Source organism: Myotis nattereri (genome assembly GCF_964212035.1).
Source record: "Myotis nattereri genome assembly, chromosome: 2".
NCBI classification, from domain to species: Eukaryota; Metazoa; Chordata; class Mammalia; order Chiroptera; family Vespertilionidae; genus Myotis; species Myotis nattereri.
Window position 1 is genome coordinate 166,837,472 of NC_138076.1, and position 14,218 is coordinate 166,851,689.

The 14,218-nt window shown below is 36.4% G+C and overlaps 1 protein-coding gene across 2 annotated transcripts in view; it reads right to left on the reverse strand.

The window, feature by feature from the left end:
- Nucleotides 1-14,218, reverse strand: part of SPATS2 (spermatogenesis associated serine rich 2) — a 119,264-nt gene that overhangs the window by 35,727 nt on the left and 69,319 nt on the right. For both annotated transcript variants that reach the window (XM_081084739.1, XM_081084740.1), the window contains 6 exons: nucleotides 14,025-14,104; nucleotides 12,512-12,620; nucleotides 11,785-11,834; nucleotides 8,615-8,876; nucleotides 7,242-7,409; nucleotides 4,644-4,779 (listed from right to left, as the gene is read on the reverse strand). In XM_081084739.1, coding sequence (XP_080940865.1) covers nucleotides 4,644-4,779; nucleotides 7,242-7,409; nucleotides 8,615-8,876; nucleotides 11,785-11,834; nucleotides 12,512-12,620; nucleotides 14,025-14,104 — 805 coding nt within the window. The remainder of the gene's footprint in view (nucleotides 1-4,643; nucleotides 4,780-7,241; nucleotides 7,410-8,614; nucleotides 8,877-11,784; nucleotides 11,835-12,511; nucleotides 12,621-14,024; nucleotides 14,105-14,218) is intronic.

The following is a 14,218-nucleotide window of genomic DNA, read 5'->3' on the forward strand; positions in this document are numbered from 1 at the left end:
GTGAGAGATAGAAACATCAATGATGAGAGAGAAGCATTGATTGGCATAACACCTTAGACTCAAATCCCTTTTAATAGTAAAGTAGAGCCTTAGCTGGTTTGGCTCAGTGGATAGAGCGTTGGCCTGTGGACTCAAGGGTCCTAGATGCAATTCTGGTCAAGGGCACATGCCCAGGTTGCAGGCTCAATCCCTAGTAGGAGGCATGCAGGAGGCAGCCAATCAATGATTCTCTCTCATCATTGATGTTTCTATCTCCCTCTCCCTTCCTCTCTGATATCAATAAAAAAATATTTTTAGGCCCTAACTGGTTGGGCTCAGTGGATAGAGCATCAGCCTGCGAACTGAAGGGTCCCAGGTTCAATTCCGGTCAAGGACATATACCTTGGTTGTGGGCACATCCCCAGTAGGGAGTGTGCAGGAGGCAGCTGAATTGGTTTTTCTCTCATCAATGTTTCTAACTCTCTATCCCTCTCCCTTCCTCTCTGTAAAAAATCAATAAAATATATTTTTTAAAAAATATTTTTAAAAAATAGAGCCTCAGCCTGAGGACTGAAGGGTCGTTGGCTTGATTCTGGTCAAGGACATGTGCCTCAGTTCCAGGCTCGATCCCTGGCTATCCCTGGTCCTGGTCAGGATATCTGCGTGAGGCAACCAGTTGATGTGTCTCTCTCGCATCGATGTTTCTCTCTTTCTGTTTCTCCCCCTCCCTTCCATTCTCTCTAAAAAGTCAATGAAAAAGATATTTCTTTTTAAAAATAGTAAAGTAAAATAAAAAGTTCCTACTTCCTAGGATAAAAATCTGGATAAATATATCTGATGATTAAACATGTTTGGTGAATTGTAATTTTCATGTTTTTAGTTATTTTCAGAAATTATTAAAGAGTTAAATTTTTATTTTACTTTTTTAAGAGTTAAATTTTTAAATCAAAGAACACTGAGCCCTAGCTGGTTTGGCGTAGTGGATAGAGCATCAGCCTGCAGACTGAAGGGTCCCAGGTTCGATTCCAGTCAAGGGCATATGCCCGGGGTTGCAGGCTGGATCCTCAGCAGGGGGCATGCAGGAAGCAACCGATCAATGATTCTCTCTCATCATTGATGTTTCCATCTCCCTCTCACTCTCCCTTCCTCTCTAAAATCAATAAAAATATATTAAAAAAAAAAAAAAGAACAGAGACCAATGGAGCTAAAGTACTAGTAGAAATAAGGTATCAATGTGCTAAACATCAAAAACTGAATTTAAAAATATAGAATGATATGTACATTTTAAATAACACATTAGCCCATTCCTTTATTTCTATGCTTTCTGAGACATTTTTGAAGTACTCTGTTTCATAAAATGATTCCAGCATCTCCACCTAGACTGTAAGTTTAAGGATCTAAAAGCCTTTGGTAATACTCCTAGTAGCTTAACATAAGAAGAAAAGAGCCCTAGCCGGTTTGGCTCAGTGGACAGAGTGTCACCCTGTGGACTGAAGGGTCCTGGGTTCAGTTCTAGTCAAGAGCACAGGCCCGGGTTGCAGGCTCCATCCCCAGTAGGGGGCGTGCAGGAGGCAGGCAATCAATGATTCTCTCTCACCACTGGTGTTTCTCTCTCTCACTCTCCCTTCCTCTCTGAAATCAATAAAAATATATATTAAAAAAATTTTTTAATATAAGAAGAAAAGAGAAGCTCAAATAAAAGTAACTTTTCTAAGGTCGATGAGGAATCAGCTAGGACATTTTCACAATCTTAAGCACAGACTTACATGGATTTTATGTATAACCTCAAATTTCTTGACAGTCTTTTTCTCTTACCTGTTTTCTCCTTTTGTAAAGTACCGTTTGATGTCAACAAAATAGAAATTTTTACTTAAAAGGCAAGCTGAGTGTTGTATCCTGTATTTTTCAACAACACATATGACAACCATCTTAAAGTAGTTTATACTAGTATATTCCAGCTTCATGTTCCACTCCATATCCTCCTGCTCCTTAATAGCCTTAAACTTAAGTCAACTAATAGTTCCAACAATGTCAGACAAATTTTACTAATAATAAGAAAAGTAAACTTAAGTCCAGAGATGATTATTACTGAATCAACAATACAACCAGATTTTTGAGTGTTATGCTAGAGCTTTTGATTTTACCTTCCCACAGGTATGTCTCAGCTTTCATTTGGCCTCAAAGTGAAAGCAGTTATTTGTATAATTCCCCTAGCGCCCCAGCAAGGGTAATGTAATCTTACTGTTCGAAATTTGTTAGAACCCTTTGCTTTGCTTTTACACTATAACCAACACAAAAAAAATGGCTTCCTAAGTGACATTTACTCCAAGGTCTGGTTCGGTGCCAAATGGAGTTAGCTCACCTGCCAATTATGTCTTGAAGTAACAACTATAAGGGACACTGAAATAAGGTAGTTTAAAAACCCAATCAGCCAGAGAGAAGGGTTTTATATTAGCAGGAAAGGGCAGGTAATCTCTTTCCTCAAAGTAAATTGACCTGGTTGCTATGTCTGCTAATCAATCCTAAATACACAGTTCCCAGGTAGGAAACCATTTCATTTGTCATTTACTGAAGGAGGCTCCCCCTGGCTGGGTTCCAAGTCAACAGGAACTCACAAATCTCTCTCCCGGAACTGTGTTTCCTGCTTCAGGCTGGTTCTGAATGGAATCAGATCCTGTGGCTAAGTAATCAGTAAACTAAGCAATCATGGAAACCAGAGGCTTATCAAGGCAAAGTTGTGATGACCTACTCTTAGCACTTTATTCTTTTCCAAATGAGCCAATATCTGATATGATCATAATCCAGGGAAAAGGGCATAATACTTCCTTGAAGAGATACAGAAAGAGAAGAAATCAGTTACTTAGAAAAATTTCCAGAAGTTAGAACTTAATTTAAGGTGAGTTTGGGATAATTAGTTGGATTTAGATAAGTACAAAGATATAAAAGAGCATATTACATATTAGTCTGGGGAAGTGGAGAGGAAGTGTGAATGTTAAGTTTTTGAGACAATGGTAATCAGGCTGGAGCAAAAATGTTTGTAAGAAAAACAGAAGATAGGACATTAAGTTTCTAGTTATAAAGCCTGAAAGGGGAAACTTGGGATTTAGGACAAAGCATGGATAGACAAGTATATGAATTACCTATCCTAGAAGTACTTTTTGGTTATAATGGCTGAATGAACCACTCTAAAATCTACAAATGGTAAACACGGGGGTCAGGAACTTTTTGGAGGTTTCATTCTACATCTTTGTTAATTCACTCCTCTTCAATTCCAGAGAACAGGAGGACTGAGGCTACCCATACTCCCTCTATTTCTGGCCTGCTGTGGCATAACGTAACCAGACTAAGTTTGTAAATAGAGACACAGTTGAGCATGACCTAAGGCAGCGGTTCTCAACCTGTGGGTCATGATCCCTTTGGCAGTCGAACGACCCTTTCACAGGGGTCGCCTAAGACCATCCTGCATATCAGATATTTACATTACGATTCTTAACAGTAGCAACATTACAGTTATGAAGTAGCAACGAAAATAATTTTTTGGTTGGGTCACAACATGAGGAACTGTATTTAAAGGGCCAGAAGGTTGAGAACCACTGACCTAAGGGAACATGACAGGCAAGAAAACAGATGGCTGGGAGGAAGAATGGCATAGGTTCTCTTTATTCATGAATACTTCCTCTCATTTTTCAGAAATTCAAGCAAGTTTTACAAATAAGCAGAGCAGACAGTCCTCTATCTCAAAATGTCAACATAGCTGCTTTCTTCCCATAATTGTACTTAATTTGTTCTTTAAGTCCTTTCTAACTTCAAAAAAGTCCCTTTATAAAATGCAAATGCTTCCCAAAAAGGAGTTATGGTTTAAATACCAATAAACACTAATACCAAATAATTAAAACAGCGTTGGTATTCTAGAAAACATTAGAATATATTTCTCCCCCCAAAAAAGATTCTATGATCAAATACATGTGAGGAACAGCACAGTATATCTCCCTCTTGAAGATTCACAATGCACATTAACATTTTAAAGGCACTAGAAGTGCAGTAGTAAAATTTTTGTTAAAAGTATTTTCAAACTTATTTAACTACCAAACTGTATTTCCCCCACAGAGTACATATTAATAAATTTTAAGATATGAGTATCTTATCCTGTGCTCCCTGGACTCAGTCTTCAACTCCCGCAGATATGAGTATCTTTAAGACACAGTTTGAAAAATACAAAATTAAAAACAAATCAATGACTCATAATAGAGCACAAATTAGAATGGGATGTGTTAGGAAGGATGAAAGGAGGTAGGAAAACAAAGACAGATCTCTCCTTTATTATTTTTTTCACAAATATCATGTCATTGATTATATATCCCTAAAGTGAGAATGCATAATTGCTTGTCCCTTTCCAAACAGTATGAACTTCAGGCCCATATCTAGAGCATTATGAGTTCTCTGTCCCACTCATTCCCACACTGTCACCAAAAGCAGCAGAACAAAGCAGAAAGCTAACTCTATCATGGGATTTTAACGACTCTCCCACTATGTAAAGTAGTTAGGAGTCAGGAATTAAAGGCACTAGAAGTGCAGTAGTTGAATGGTTCACCTAGTGCATTGATGAATGGTTGACCATCTTTATAAATAATCATTTTTGTGCTACTGATATCAAATTAACTTACCAGCTCTGCAATTCAGCAAAAGCTTGTTTCATTTTCTTAATGGAAGCATCCATCTCTTCTTTAACTACAACTCGATATCGTGCAAGAGACACTGTGCAGCGCTGGAGGTCTTTCACAGATTTTTCAATATTGGAACCTTGAGGAAAAAGCCCCAAAGATTAATCTTTAAAAGTATAGATAACTTGAAAGATGGATCTGAACACCTAAACATGTAAAGTAACAAATGTGTGGACTAGGAAAGTTTCCCAAAGGCTACCCTCTTCAACAAAAAAACTGATGTTTTCACAGATTTAAAAAAAATAATAAGCCCTAGCTGGTTTGGCTCAGTGGATAGAGCATCGGCCTGTGGACTAAAGGGTCCCATGTTCGATTCCGGTCCAGGGCACATGCCCAGGCTGTGGGCTTGGTCCCCAATAGGGGACATGCAGGAAGCAGCCAATCAATGACTTTCTCTCATCATTGATGTTTCTCTCTCCCCCTCTCCCTTCCTCTCTGAAACCAATGGAAGTATAAACATAAATAAATAAATAAATAAATAAATAAATAAATAAATAAATAAAATAAAATAAATAAGTATCCTTACACAAAACACACACACACACACACACACACAATCTGAATCAATGATTTTCAGACAGTGGACAATAGGCAGTACTTTTTCCTTGAGAAAATAGAAATAAAAGAAGTGAGGTCTATGGCCCAAGAAAGTTTTCAGGCTGTAATGCAAGGAGCAGAAAACCTAAACTGAGCCTGGAAGTCTCCCTGACTTGTGGGGACAGTGTTGAGAATTCAGGGAGGTCAAGCTTAGAGTTCTCAGGGCAGAGTACTGGAGAGGAGAGAGCTACACAAAGATGAGAGAGTGGTACAGAGGTCTACAGAGGATTCTGAATGCATGAGTGTGAGGAAACTATCCAAGACAGGAAAAAGAACTGCTGGAAGGGAGCAAGTGGAACAATCCCCAGAGCGCACCCGGGCCATGAATAGTTCATTTTCATACCAGCCAGAGTGAGGCACAAGGTATAGCACTTGGAAGTGCTTAGTAATGATGCAAACTTAGCTCTAGAATAAAGGCTGCTCCAGTACAACCTAACAAAGCTTAAAAGCAAGTCTCAAACTGTTTCCAAAGAATAGTCCTAGAACAAATTACAAGAAAAATTTTAAAAATATAAAAATATCCAGCAATCAACAAAGCAAAATTCACAACGTCTGGCATCCAAAAAAAAAATTACTAGCCCAGGTGGTGTGACTCAGTGGTTGCGCATCAACCTATGAACCAGGTCATAGCACATGCCCGGGTTGATGGCTCGATTCCCAGTAGGGAGTGTGCAGGAAGCAGGCGATCAATGATTCCTTCTTTCTCTCCCTCTCCCTTCCACCCTGAAATCAATAAAAATATATATATTTTTAAAATTACTAGAAAGCCCAAGCCAGGTGGCTCAGTTGGTTGGAACCTTGTCCCATACACCAAAATACGTTGTGGCTTCAAACCCCAGTTGAGATGTGTACATTGGAGGCAACCAATTGATGTTTCTTTCTCATATATATGTTTCTCTCTGAAATCAATAAAAGTACATTTTTAAAAATAAGATAAAATAATTTATGTACTCAGCACAATTTTAACCAGTTTCTAAAGTTCTATTAACCTTTCTATACTCAGCAATGTCAAAGTTATATATACAATTGATAGTTGGCATCACAGATCTTAGAAGTTTATAATGTGCCCAGATATAGATTTTTAATTTTTTAATTTAAATTCTTCCTCATATCAATTTGGTTTCTTTTAAAATCTATCTAAAAGCTTTCAAGCCTTGTGCCTTTATTTTGTTTGACTGAATATTCTCAGACTTGCTTTTCTGCACCAAGCTGACGGTTATGTTAGAAAGATGGAAAAGGAGAACTTCACTGATTAAATTTAGCTCATGTGGAATAAATAATTCAGTAAAGAGCTACAGGTTACAAGTGTCTTTCACATTTGTTTCATTTGTTTAGTGGAGTGGACCACCACATGTATATGTATGATACTCAAAAAGGCTATTATCTCCATCTGTTTAATTAACTGATCATTTAAATGACTATTATAGTTAAATTTAAAAAAGCAAAAAGCTACCACAAGTCAATGCTAAGTATTTAAGAGAAAATGACCTTGTTTAAAACTAGAGTCTGGCAGGTTTTAATAAGAGTATGAAGTTGTGAAGAGAAACGAAAACATTTCTTTCAAATATGTCAGAGCTTTTTACTGTTGAGTCAACCAGGAGATAAAAATGAAGAAAATAAGATAAAAATGTGCAGTAAAACAAGTAAAAGAAACAGATTAATGGTAGCATAAAAGTCATCCTTGCAGTAGAGTTTGATTTTCATTCACACACAAAAAATCCCCACTATTGTAACAAGACTGACTGTATAGCATTTGAGTTACAATTAGACTCTGTGTACACAGAATCCAGTAAGAACTGGAGAGTCACTGCCTGGGAAACAGTATAAGGATTACCTACAGAACCTTCTCAGACCTTATCTATGGGAAGAAAGAGGTAACTTGCCCTCCTTAGCCAAAAACACAGATTTTTCTCTCTCTAAAAGGTAGGCTAAGCCCCTACTTACCTAGCTTTTTGTTGGCGGAGGAGAGTGGAACATCGTCCATGCCCACATCTGAAAACTGAGGTTTTGGGAGAGATTTGCTAGCGCTCCTATTTTGTTGGGAACTCTGAGTAGGGTGCGTAGTCAAAGGCTTGGACTCAAAATCAAAGACACCATTTTCCAGCATGGATCCTGTCAGAAACAGAGTGCTTTAGGCAAGACTTAAGGATAAATCAATCAAGCAGTCCTAAGTGCACACAAAGAAAAGGGGAGAAATATTTTAGGCAAAACTATGTTTCTTTTCATCTCTCCCCCCAAAAAATGATGTTTCTTAAATGGCTGTGAACAAAATCGATTAAGCCCCAACAGCTGAATGAGGCCCTCTCGCTTTGCTCTAGGCAGCGTCCTGAATGAAGAAGAAAAGTCTGTGCTAACCCATCTCCAGATAGACTAGCTTGTTCCTTGTACCTGTAGCTTCCTTGTAACTTCTGATAGGTTCTATAAATTATGTTGAGGGAAAAAGAGCTTTATACTGTCCTAGGGCATGAAGAGTTTAAAACTTTAAGGAACAGAAAGAGCAGAGTTAGAAAACGAGAGAGCTCGCTCCAAAAAAAAAAAAAAAAAAAAAAGAAGCCACTGACTATCTTTGGTTTGTTTGAGGTCACTTTAGGTCTCAACAATTATATTTTTCTTTGTCTTTCTGTGCTTGTGCAAATCAATAAAAGAACATAAGAAAACAGCATGATTCTTTTTTTTTTTTTTTAATTTGCTGAGACGCCAGTTTAATAAACAAAATAGATATCTCTTTAGTGGAAAACAGCATAATTCTTAAACTGCCATTACATTTATAAAGCCAGTGCAACTGAGCAAGGAGAACTGGATTAACAAACAAGTAATTAAAAAAACTATTTTAAGAGATATTCCCAATATCTTCCCAACACTCATCAAAATGGTTAATAAAACAAAGGAAAACATACAAAATATGTAAATTTACAACTAACACTAATCTTAACTCTGTACTAGAAAACAAATGTAAGACTATAAAAACCAATAGTATACTTCATGGATTTACAGTTATTATCATATTTTTCCACTGTGTTGGATCTTAGAATAATATCAACATCAATTCATTATAATAATTTTCCTTAATAAGTGTACAATTTAAAAAATCTTAAGGGCATCTTCTGTAGTCGACTGCTTTAAACTGAAATTAAAATATGAGACAATGGAAAATAATTATATTTTTCTAGGCCATAGATAATTACAAAATGTGACTCTTTCACATGAGCGGTAACAAAAACTAAAAAGAGACTAACTAGATTTAATTTGATTGCTTTCTCAACCAGGAAGCCCCTGGCTGAGAATGCAACTTTTCAAAGATCTGTTAATAAACTCACCTGTTCTGTCCAGCACATCTGGCATGGAAGACTCAGGATCCTCCAATTCTCTGGCATCTATTGAAAGTATCTCCATACCTTCACTGAGTGAGTCCACAGACTCAGTATCATTGATGGCACCATTAACATGGTAACCATTAATATCACCTTTTTCTGGAGAAGGCGTGGACTGCTCCTCTTGAATAGAAACCAATTTACTGGAATCTAGGATACTGTTACTTGCTTCGATTGCAGGTTTTGGTTTGCTTTTCTTCTTTTTGTTCTAATGATTATTAAAGGTTTGAAAAAAGAAAAGGAAGAGAAGACCCCCCCAACACAGAGAGGTAACTCTAGCTACCCAAAGGCAACCACTGTTACCAATTTCTCATATGCTCTTCCAGAAACTGAACACATTTCTGTATATGTGAAATTACTAACTAAAATAACTATGTAAAATACTTTGAATAAACTCAAATGCATAAATATAAGAAATTTATGCATAGTAAAATACACCAAAAGCAAAATCAAAAGATAAATTACATAATGTGAAAAACTATGTACAACGTATATACAAAGAGCCAAATATATTTTGAGCTCTAACAAAAACAAAACAACAATAGTAAAAAATGGTAAAGGATATAAGTATATGAAATGATACGCAACCTCAGTAATAAGAGACATAAATTAAAACTGCGCTGCAGAGGATTCTAAGAAGATGGCAGAGGAGGAAGCATCAGGAATCTGTTGCCCCACCTAGCCTGCCTTAAACAGGCTCAGAACACTTACATTAGCCTACAGTTGGGCAAAATCATCTAATAGTGAATACAATGTAGAGTATCTATTGGTTGTTTACACTCATTATCAGGTGGCTGACTGGGAGCTGCAGCTGTCCAGCATCATGAGCAAGTGTCACACTACATATTGCTAGCCTGGGAAAAGATAAAAATTCAAAGTATGGTTTCTACTGAATGCTACTGCTTTCCCACCATCGCCAAGTCAAAAGTTCATAAGTCAAACCATTTTAAGTTGGGGTCCGTCTGTACAATATACTGTCCTCGGCATGAAGAGTTTTGATAGGATGCAGTGAAAGCGGTATCAAGAGAAAATTTATAGTTATAAATGCTTACATTAAAAACAAGAGCCCTAACTGGTTTGGCTCAGTGAATAGAGCCACAGCCCTCCGACAGAAGGATCCTGGGTTAGATCTGGGTTAAGGACATGTACTTTGCCCCCGGCCCAGTAGGGGGCGCGCTCAGGAGGCAACCAATCAATGTGTCTCTGTCACATGGAGATGTTTCTCTTTGTCTCTCCCCTCCCTTCCACTCTCCCTAAAAATGGAAAATATCCTTGGGTGAGGATTAACAAAAAATAAAAATAAATACACATATCATGGAAAAATACCCTCAGGTGAGGATTAACAAAATAAAGTAAAAAAAACAAACAAACTGCAGGCAGAGAGAATATATATATTCATGTTTGCTCATATATGCATAAAATATCCTGGAAGATAAACAAGAAATTGATAATACTGTTTATTTCTGGGGTGGGGAAGCAAATGGCTGGGGAACAGGGACAGGATAAAGACGTTTCAGTGTATGTATTAATTTCTGTAGCTTTGAATTTGGAGCCACATGAATATATTACCTAGGCAAATAGTCAAATTAAAACAAACAAAAAAGTCCTTTACCTTTTATTTTAACAAATCACAGCTCTACTAGCAATACTTAATTCTATTCCTAAGGCTGTACTGACATGATTGAATCAGTTTTCCCCCAAACCCTTCTCATGGCCCTAACAGGAACACTACTGGAACTCTAGATATAACTTTCTCCTCACAGCTCTCGTCTTTTTTTTCTTAAATATTTTCTCTCATGTGAACTGGGTAAGTTTTCATATCATTGTCCCATGTATATAATAGCTGTCCCAGTAACGGCTCATAGTAATATCCTATTGAACTAATCTCAACAGTTAACTGGACTGAACTTGGGCATTTGGGACTGCCAAACTGAAGCCAATTTTCTTTCTCTAAATTTTAAGAAATTTATGTCTCTAACACATACTTTTCCAGCTGCAAGCATATGTACATCACTAAATAACTTACTATTCTGGATCAGTAAATTAATAAACTGATGTTTCCAGAGCACACAGAGCTATTTATGTTAGATGAAAGCAACGAGAAGAAGTTAAGCAAATATTCAAAGCTCTAGGTAGGGAGAGCTATAGAGGGAACTGTAGTAACATTAGGTTCTCCTTGGAAAAAACTCTCAAGGGTCACTCTCAAGCCTGGTTTGGTCAAGACTTAATAGATCTCTTATGAAGTGATTTAGAGTCATCAAGAAAGCATTTCAAAACTCTAGTACTAACCTGATATAGGAAAATAATTTTCCAAAGGGCTTTCATAGAGATACCTGATTAAAATTCATACTTCAAGCATTTCCTAAAGAAGCTAGATTTAGAGTACAGGGCTGTGGAAAGCATTTTGAGACCAGCTAGTATCCTTTGGGGAAAGCATTTTGGTTTCAAGTGGACAAGAAGAAGGAAATGAGAATCAGTACGTTAGAAATTAGGTACTAGTATTCATTATTATTACTTTCCTATTTCAGAGATGAGCAAACTAAGGCACACAAGGTTAAACAATACTCCCATGGTGCAAACCCCATAAGTAGAACAGTATATAAATCCTGTTCTGATCGACTCCACAGCCCAAGTGCCTTTCCCTCTCTAAATTGGAACACCAGGCCCCTCTATATAACTAATAATAGCAAAGACCCTCTTTGGGCTTAAAGTCAAAGGTCATTAATACCAGAGATTACAACACAGTTGTCTGACCTAAGAACCTAAACTATTTTAACTGATCTATGTTAAGAAAAATGTTGAAACCACTGGACTAGATCACTTTCTCTAGTGGAGCTCTGCTTTCCTTGACATACTCTCTCTCTTGTTTCATTCCTGCCTAGTATTAATACACCTTCAGCAACTCCACCATGGCGGGGTCATTGTTTCCTGTCTTAAATCACATGGAGGAGATTGTATGGTACTCTATGTACACAGCTGTGTTTCAATGTCACAGAAGACTTTTTTAAACCAGGTGAACTGAAGATGCATATGTAAATCTTTTCTTTCAAATATTTTTGCAGCCTAAATATTTTTATAATATCAACATCATGCTTTTAAATTTCATTCATTTTTACCTTTTTCTTGCCTGTTACTGTCCATTCTTTGAGTACTTCATTGGCACTACCTGTAAGAGAAACCAGTCACAGATTTTCTCTGCTACCACATGCATGGTCAAGAAGGAATAGGTGTCTCTGCTTTTTGTAAATGCTAGAGAATTTCTAAAGTTCGTAACAGGAAAGTTAAGGTTCAAGTCTCTGAGCTAATATAATGAGATAATCACATCATGCTTATCTTTTGCAATACCTGCCCATTTAGATTCCCCTTCTCCATGTAATTTTCTCAGTAAGTTCTTCCAAGAAGAGACTAATGTAGCCTGACCATTTTGAAATTCTTTTATATAACTTAGATCAAATACAAAGATGAATGGTTTCAGCCCACGTATGCTATCCCCTCTCCTCCAGAAGATTATACACCACTTTGGCTATGTTGTTTTAGAGAGCTGTACACTACCCTAGACCCAAATGCTGACATTATCAAGAAAACAGATGACAATGAAAAAAAACCGTATAGTATTTGGACCTGTTTATTCTATACTGGCAGAAAAACAGAAACAGGGAGACTTAATCTGATGTACCTATTCAATGACGAGATACCTTTTTTAAATGGCATGATATGTTATATTATCATGAGGTCTACTATATCATCTATGAAATACCAGGTTTTTAAATGAATGTTATAGAAGTTTGAAGCAACTTCTATTTGAAAAAACACAAACTTATTAAAAAACTAAACTAGGATTACCTTCCATAAATGCTTGTACTGTTTTGTCCACACAATTATCAAAGTGCTGCAAAACCAGGATGATTTCATTGTTGCTCTTATTGGGAACTATTGCACGCACTGCATTTATCTGGAAAAGATGACAGCGTCATTAAATTTTAACATCAGTAGGTCAGTTGGCAACTGAGACCTGTTACACAGTGACATTTCATTCTTAACATTATGTATCACTCTTTAGCGTCAGTGAGAGTACATACAACCATCTCACTAGGAATGATTAATAGATGAGTGATAACATCACATAAAAATTAATTTCAAAACTTAGAAAACCAGAACATTTCTAGAAATAGAAAGTATATGCTAGATTTTGCTCAAAGAAAGGGAGGTCTAATTTAGATATCAAGTATTAAATTTAGCATCAACCTTTCCTCATTTTTAGCATACTGGAGAGAAAGGTGGAAAGTTTATGAATCACCACCAATAAGAACTTCGATTTTTATACAGCATTTTTGAAACATTTTATTTCGTATCATTTAACTGTATAACACTATAAAGATAACAATTCCTAACCAAGGACAAACCTTCAGCTTTATGGCCCTGTGTGGTAAAACCCATTTGTTATGAAGAATGGCAAAACACATTCCCTCTATACACTTAGCCTCTAGGGATTTTCCTAACTTCTGTTCAGCTACACATTTAAAATTATGTATGTTTTTTTTATTCTATATTTCTTGGTATTTTATATTATGAATGCTTTCAAGTTATCTAGTCAGCAATACTGCTTGAAAAGGAACTCCTTTTATAGATGAGAAGAGGTATCTTGTCCAAGTAATAAGCAGAGTCTGTATTAGAACCTAAGTCTTTTTTTAGTACACTTGCTTTCATATCATTCTATACTTTTATTATTTCAGGCTTAATTAATGATAAGGTTTAAAACCATATAAGTGGAAAGGTATATAATCTATAATCCAAAGAGGGATAATTTATAATTATACATTTTTGAGATGAACAAAATACTTAGCACTAATCACTAGAAAATGGACTTTATGCAAAATTTACAAATTCAGCAATAAAGGTAAGATTCTGGTAACTTAAAATGTGGAAGTGTTTATATTATTAATGTACTATATTTTTTGCCAATCTGAAAAAAATAAAATTGGTATAATTTTAATTAATTCACACTAGACAACTATTGTTATGTTGACTGTTATCATCTTTTTACTTGATAATCTAAGGAAAAAGAGGTCAGTGTCCCTAACTAAATAGTCAGGTACTGCATGTTTTAAAAATTCTTGCAGCACACTGGTTGAAAATCGCTAATCTGTCCAGCCAGTGGCTCAGATTTTTAGATCAAGAGCATGTGCCCGGGTTGTGGGCTCTGCAGGAGACAGCCGATCACTGATTCTCGATCATGGATGTCTCTCTCTCTCTCTCTCTCTCTCTCTCTCTCTCTCTCTTCTTCTCCTTCCTGAAATCATTAAAAATATTTTTTTAAAAAGAAAATTGCTCATATACATACAGTAACTAATCATACCTTCTCTTTCATGTTTTCAAAAGTTCCTCCCTGGGCCAGTACAGTATTGGACTGCAAATCGAAAATGAATCCTGATGAATCTGAAAGAATGAGAAGGAAAAATATATTCAACAATATCTAAAACTGACATGTGATCATCTTCCAAATAGAAGGGCTTTAAACAGTTAACAACTTATGTACTTTGCAAACTCTAT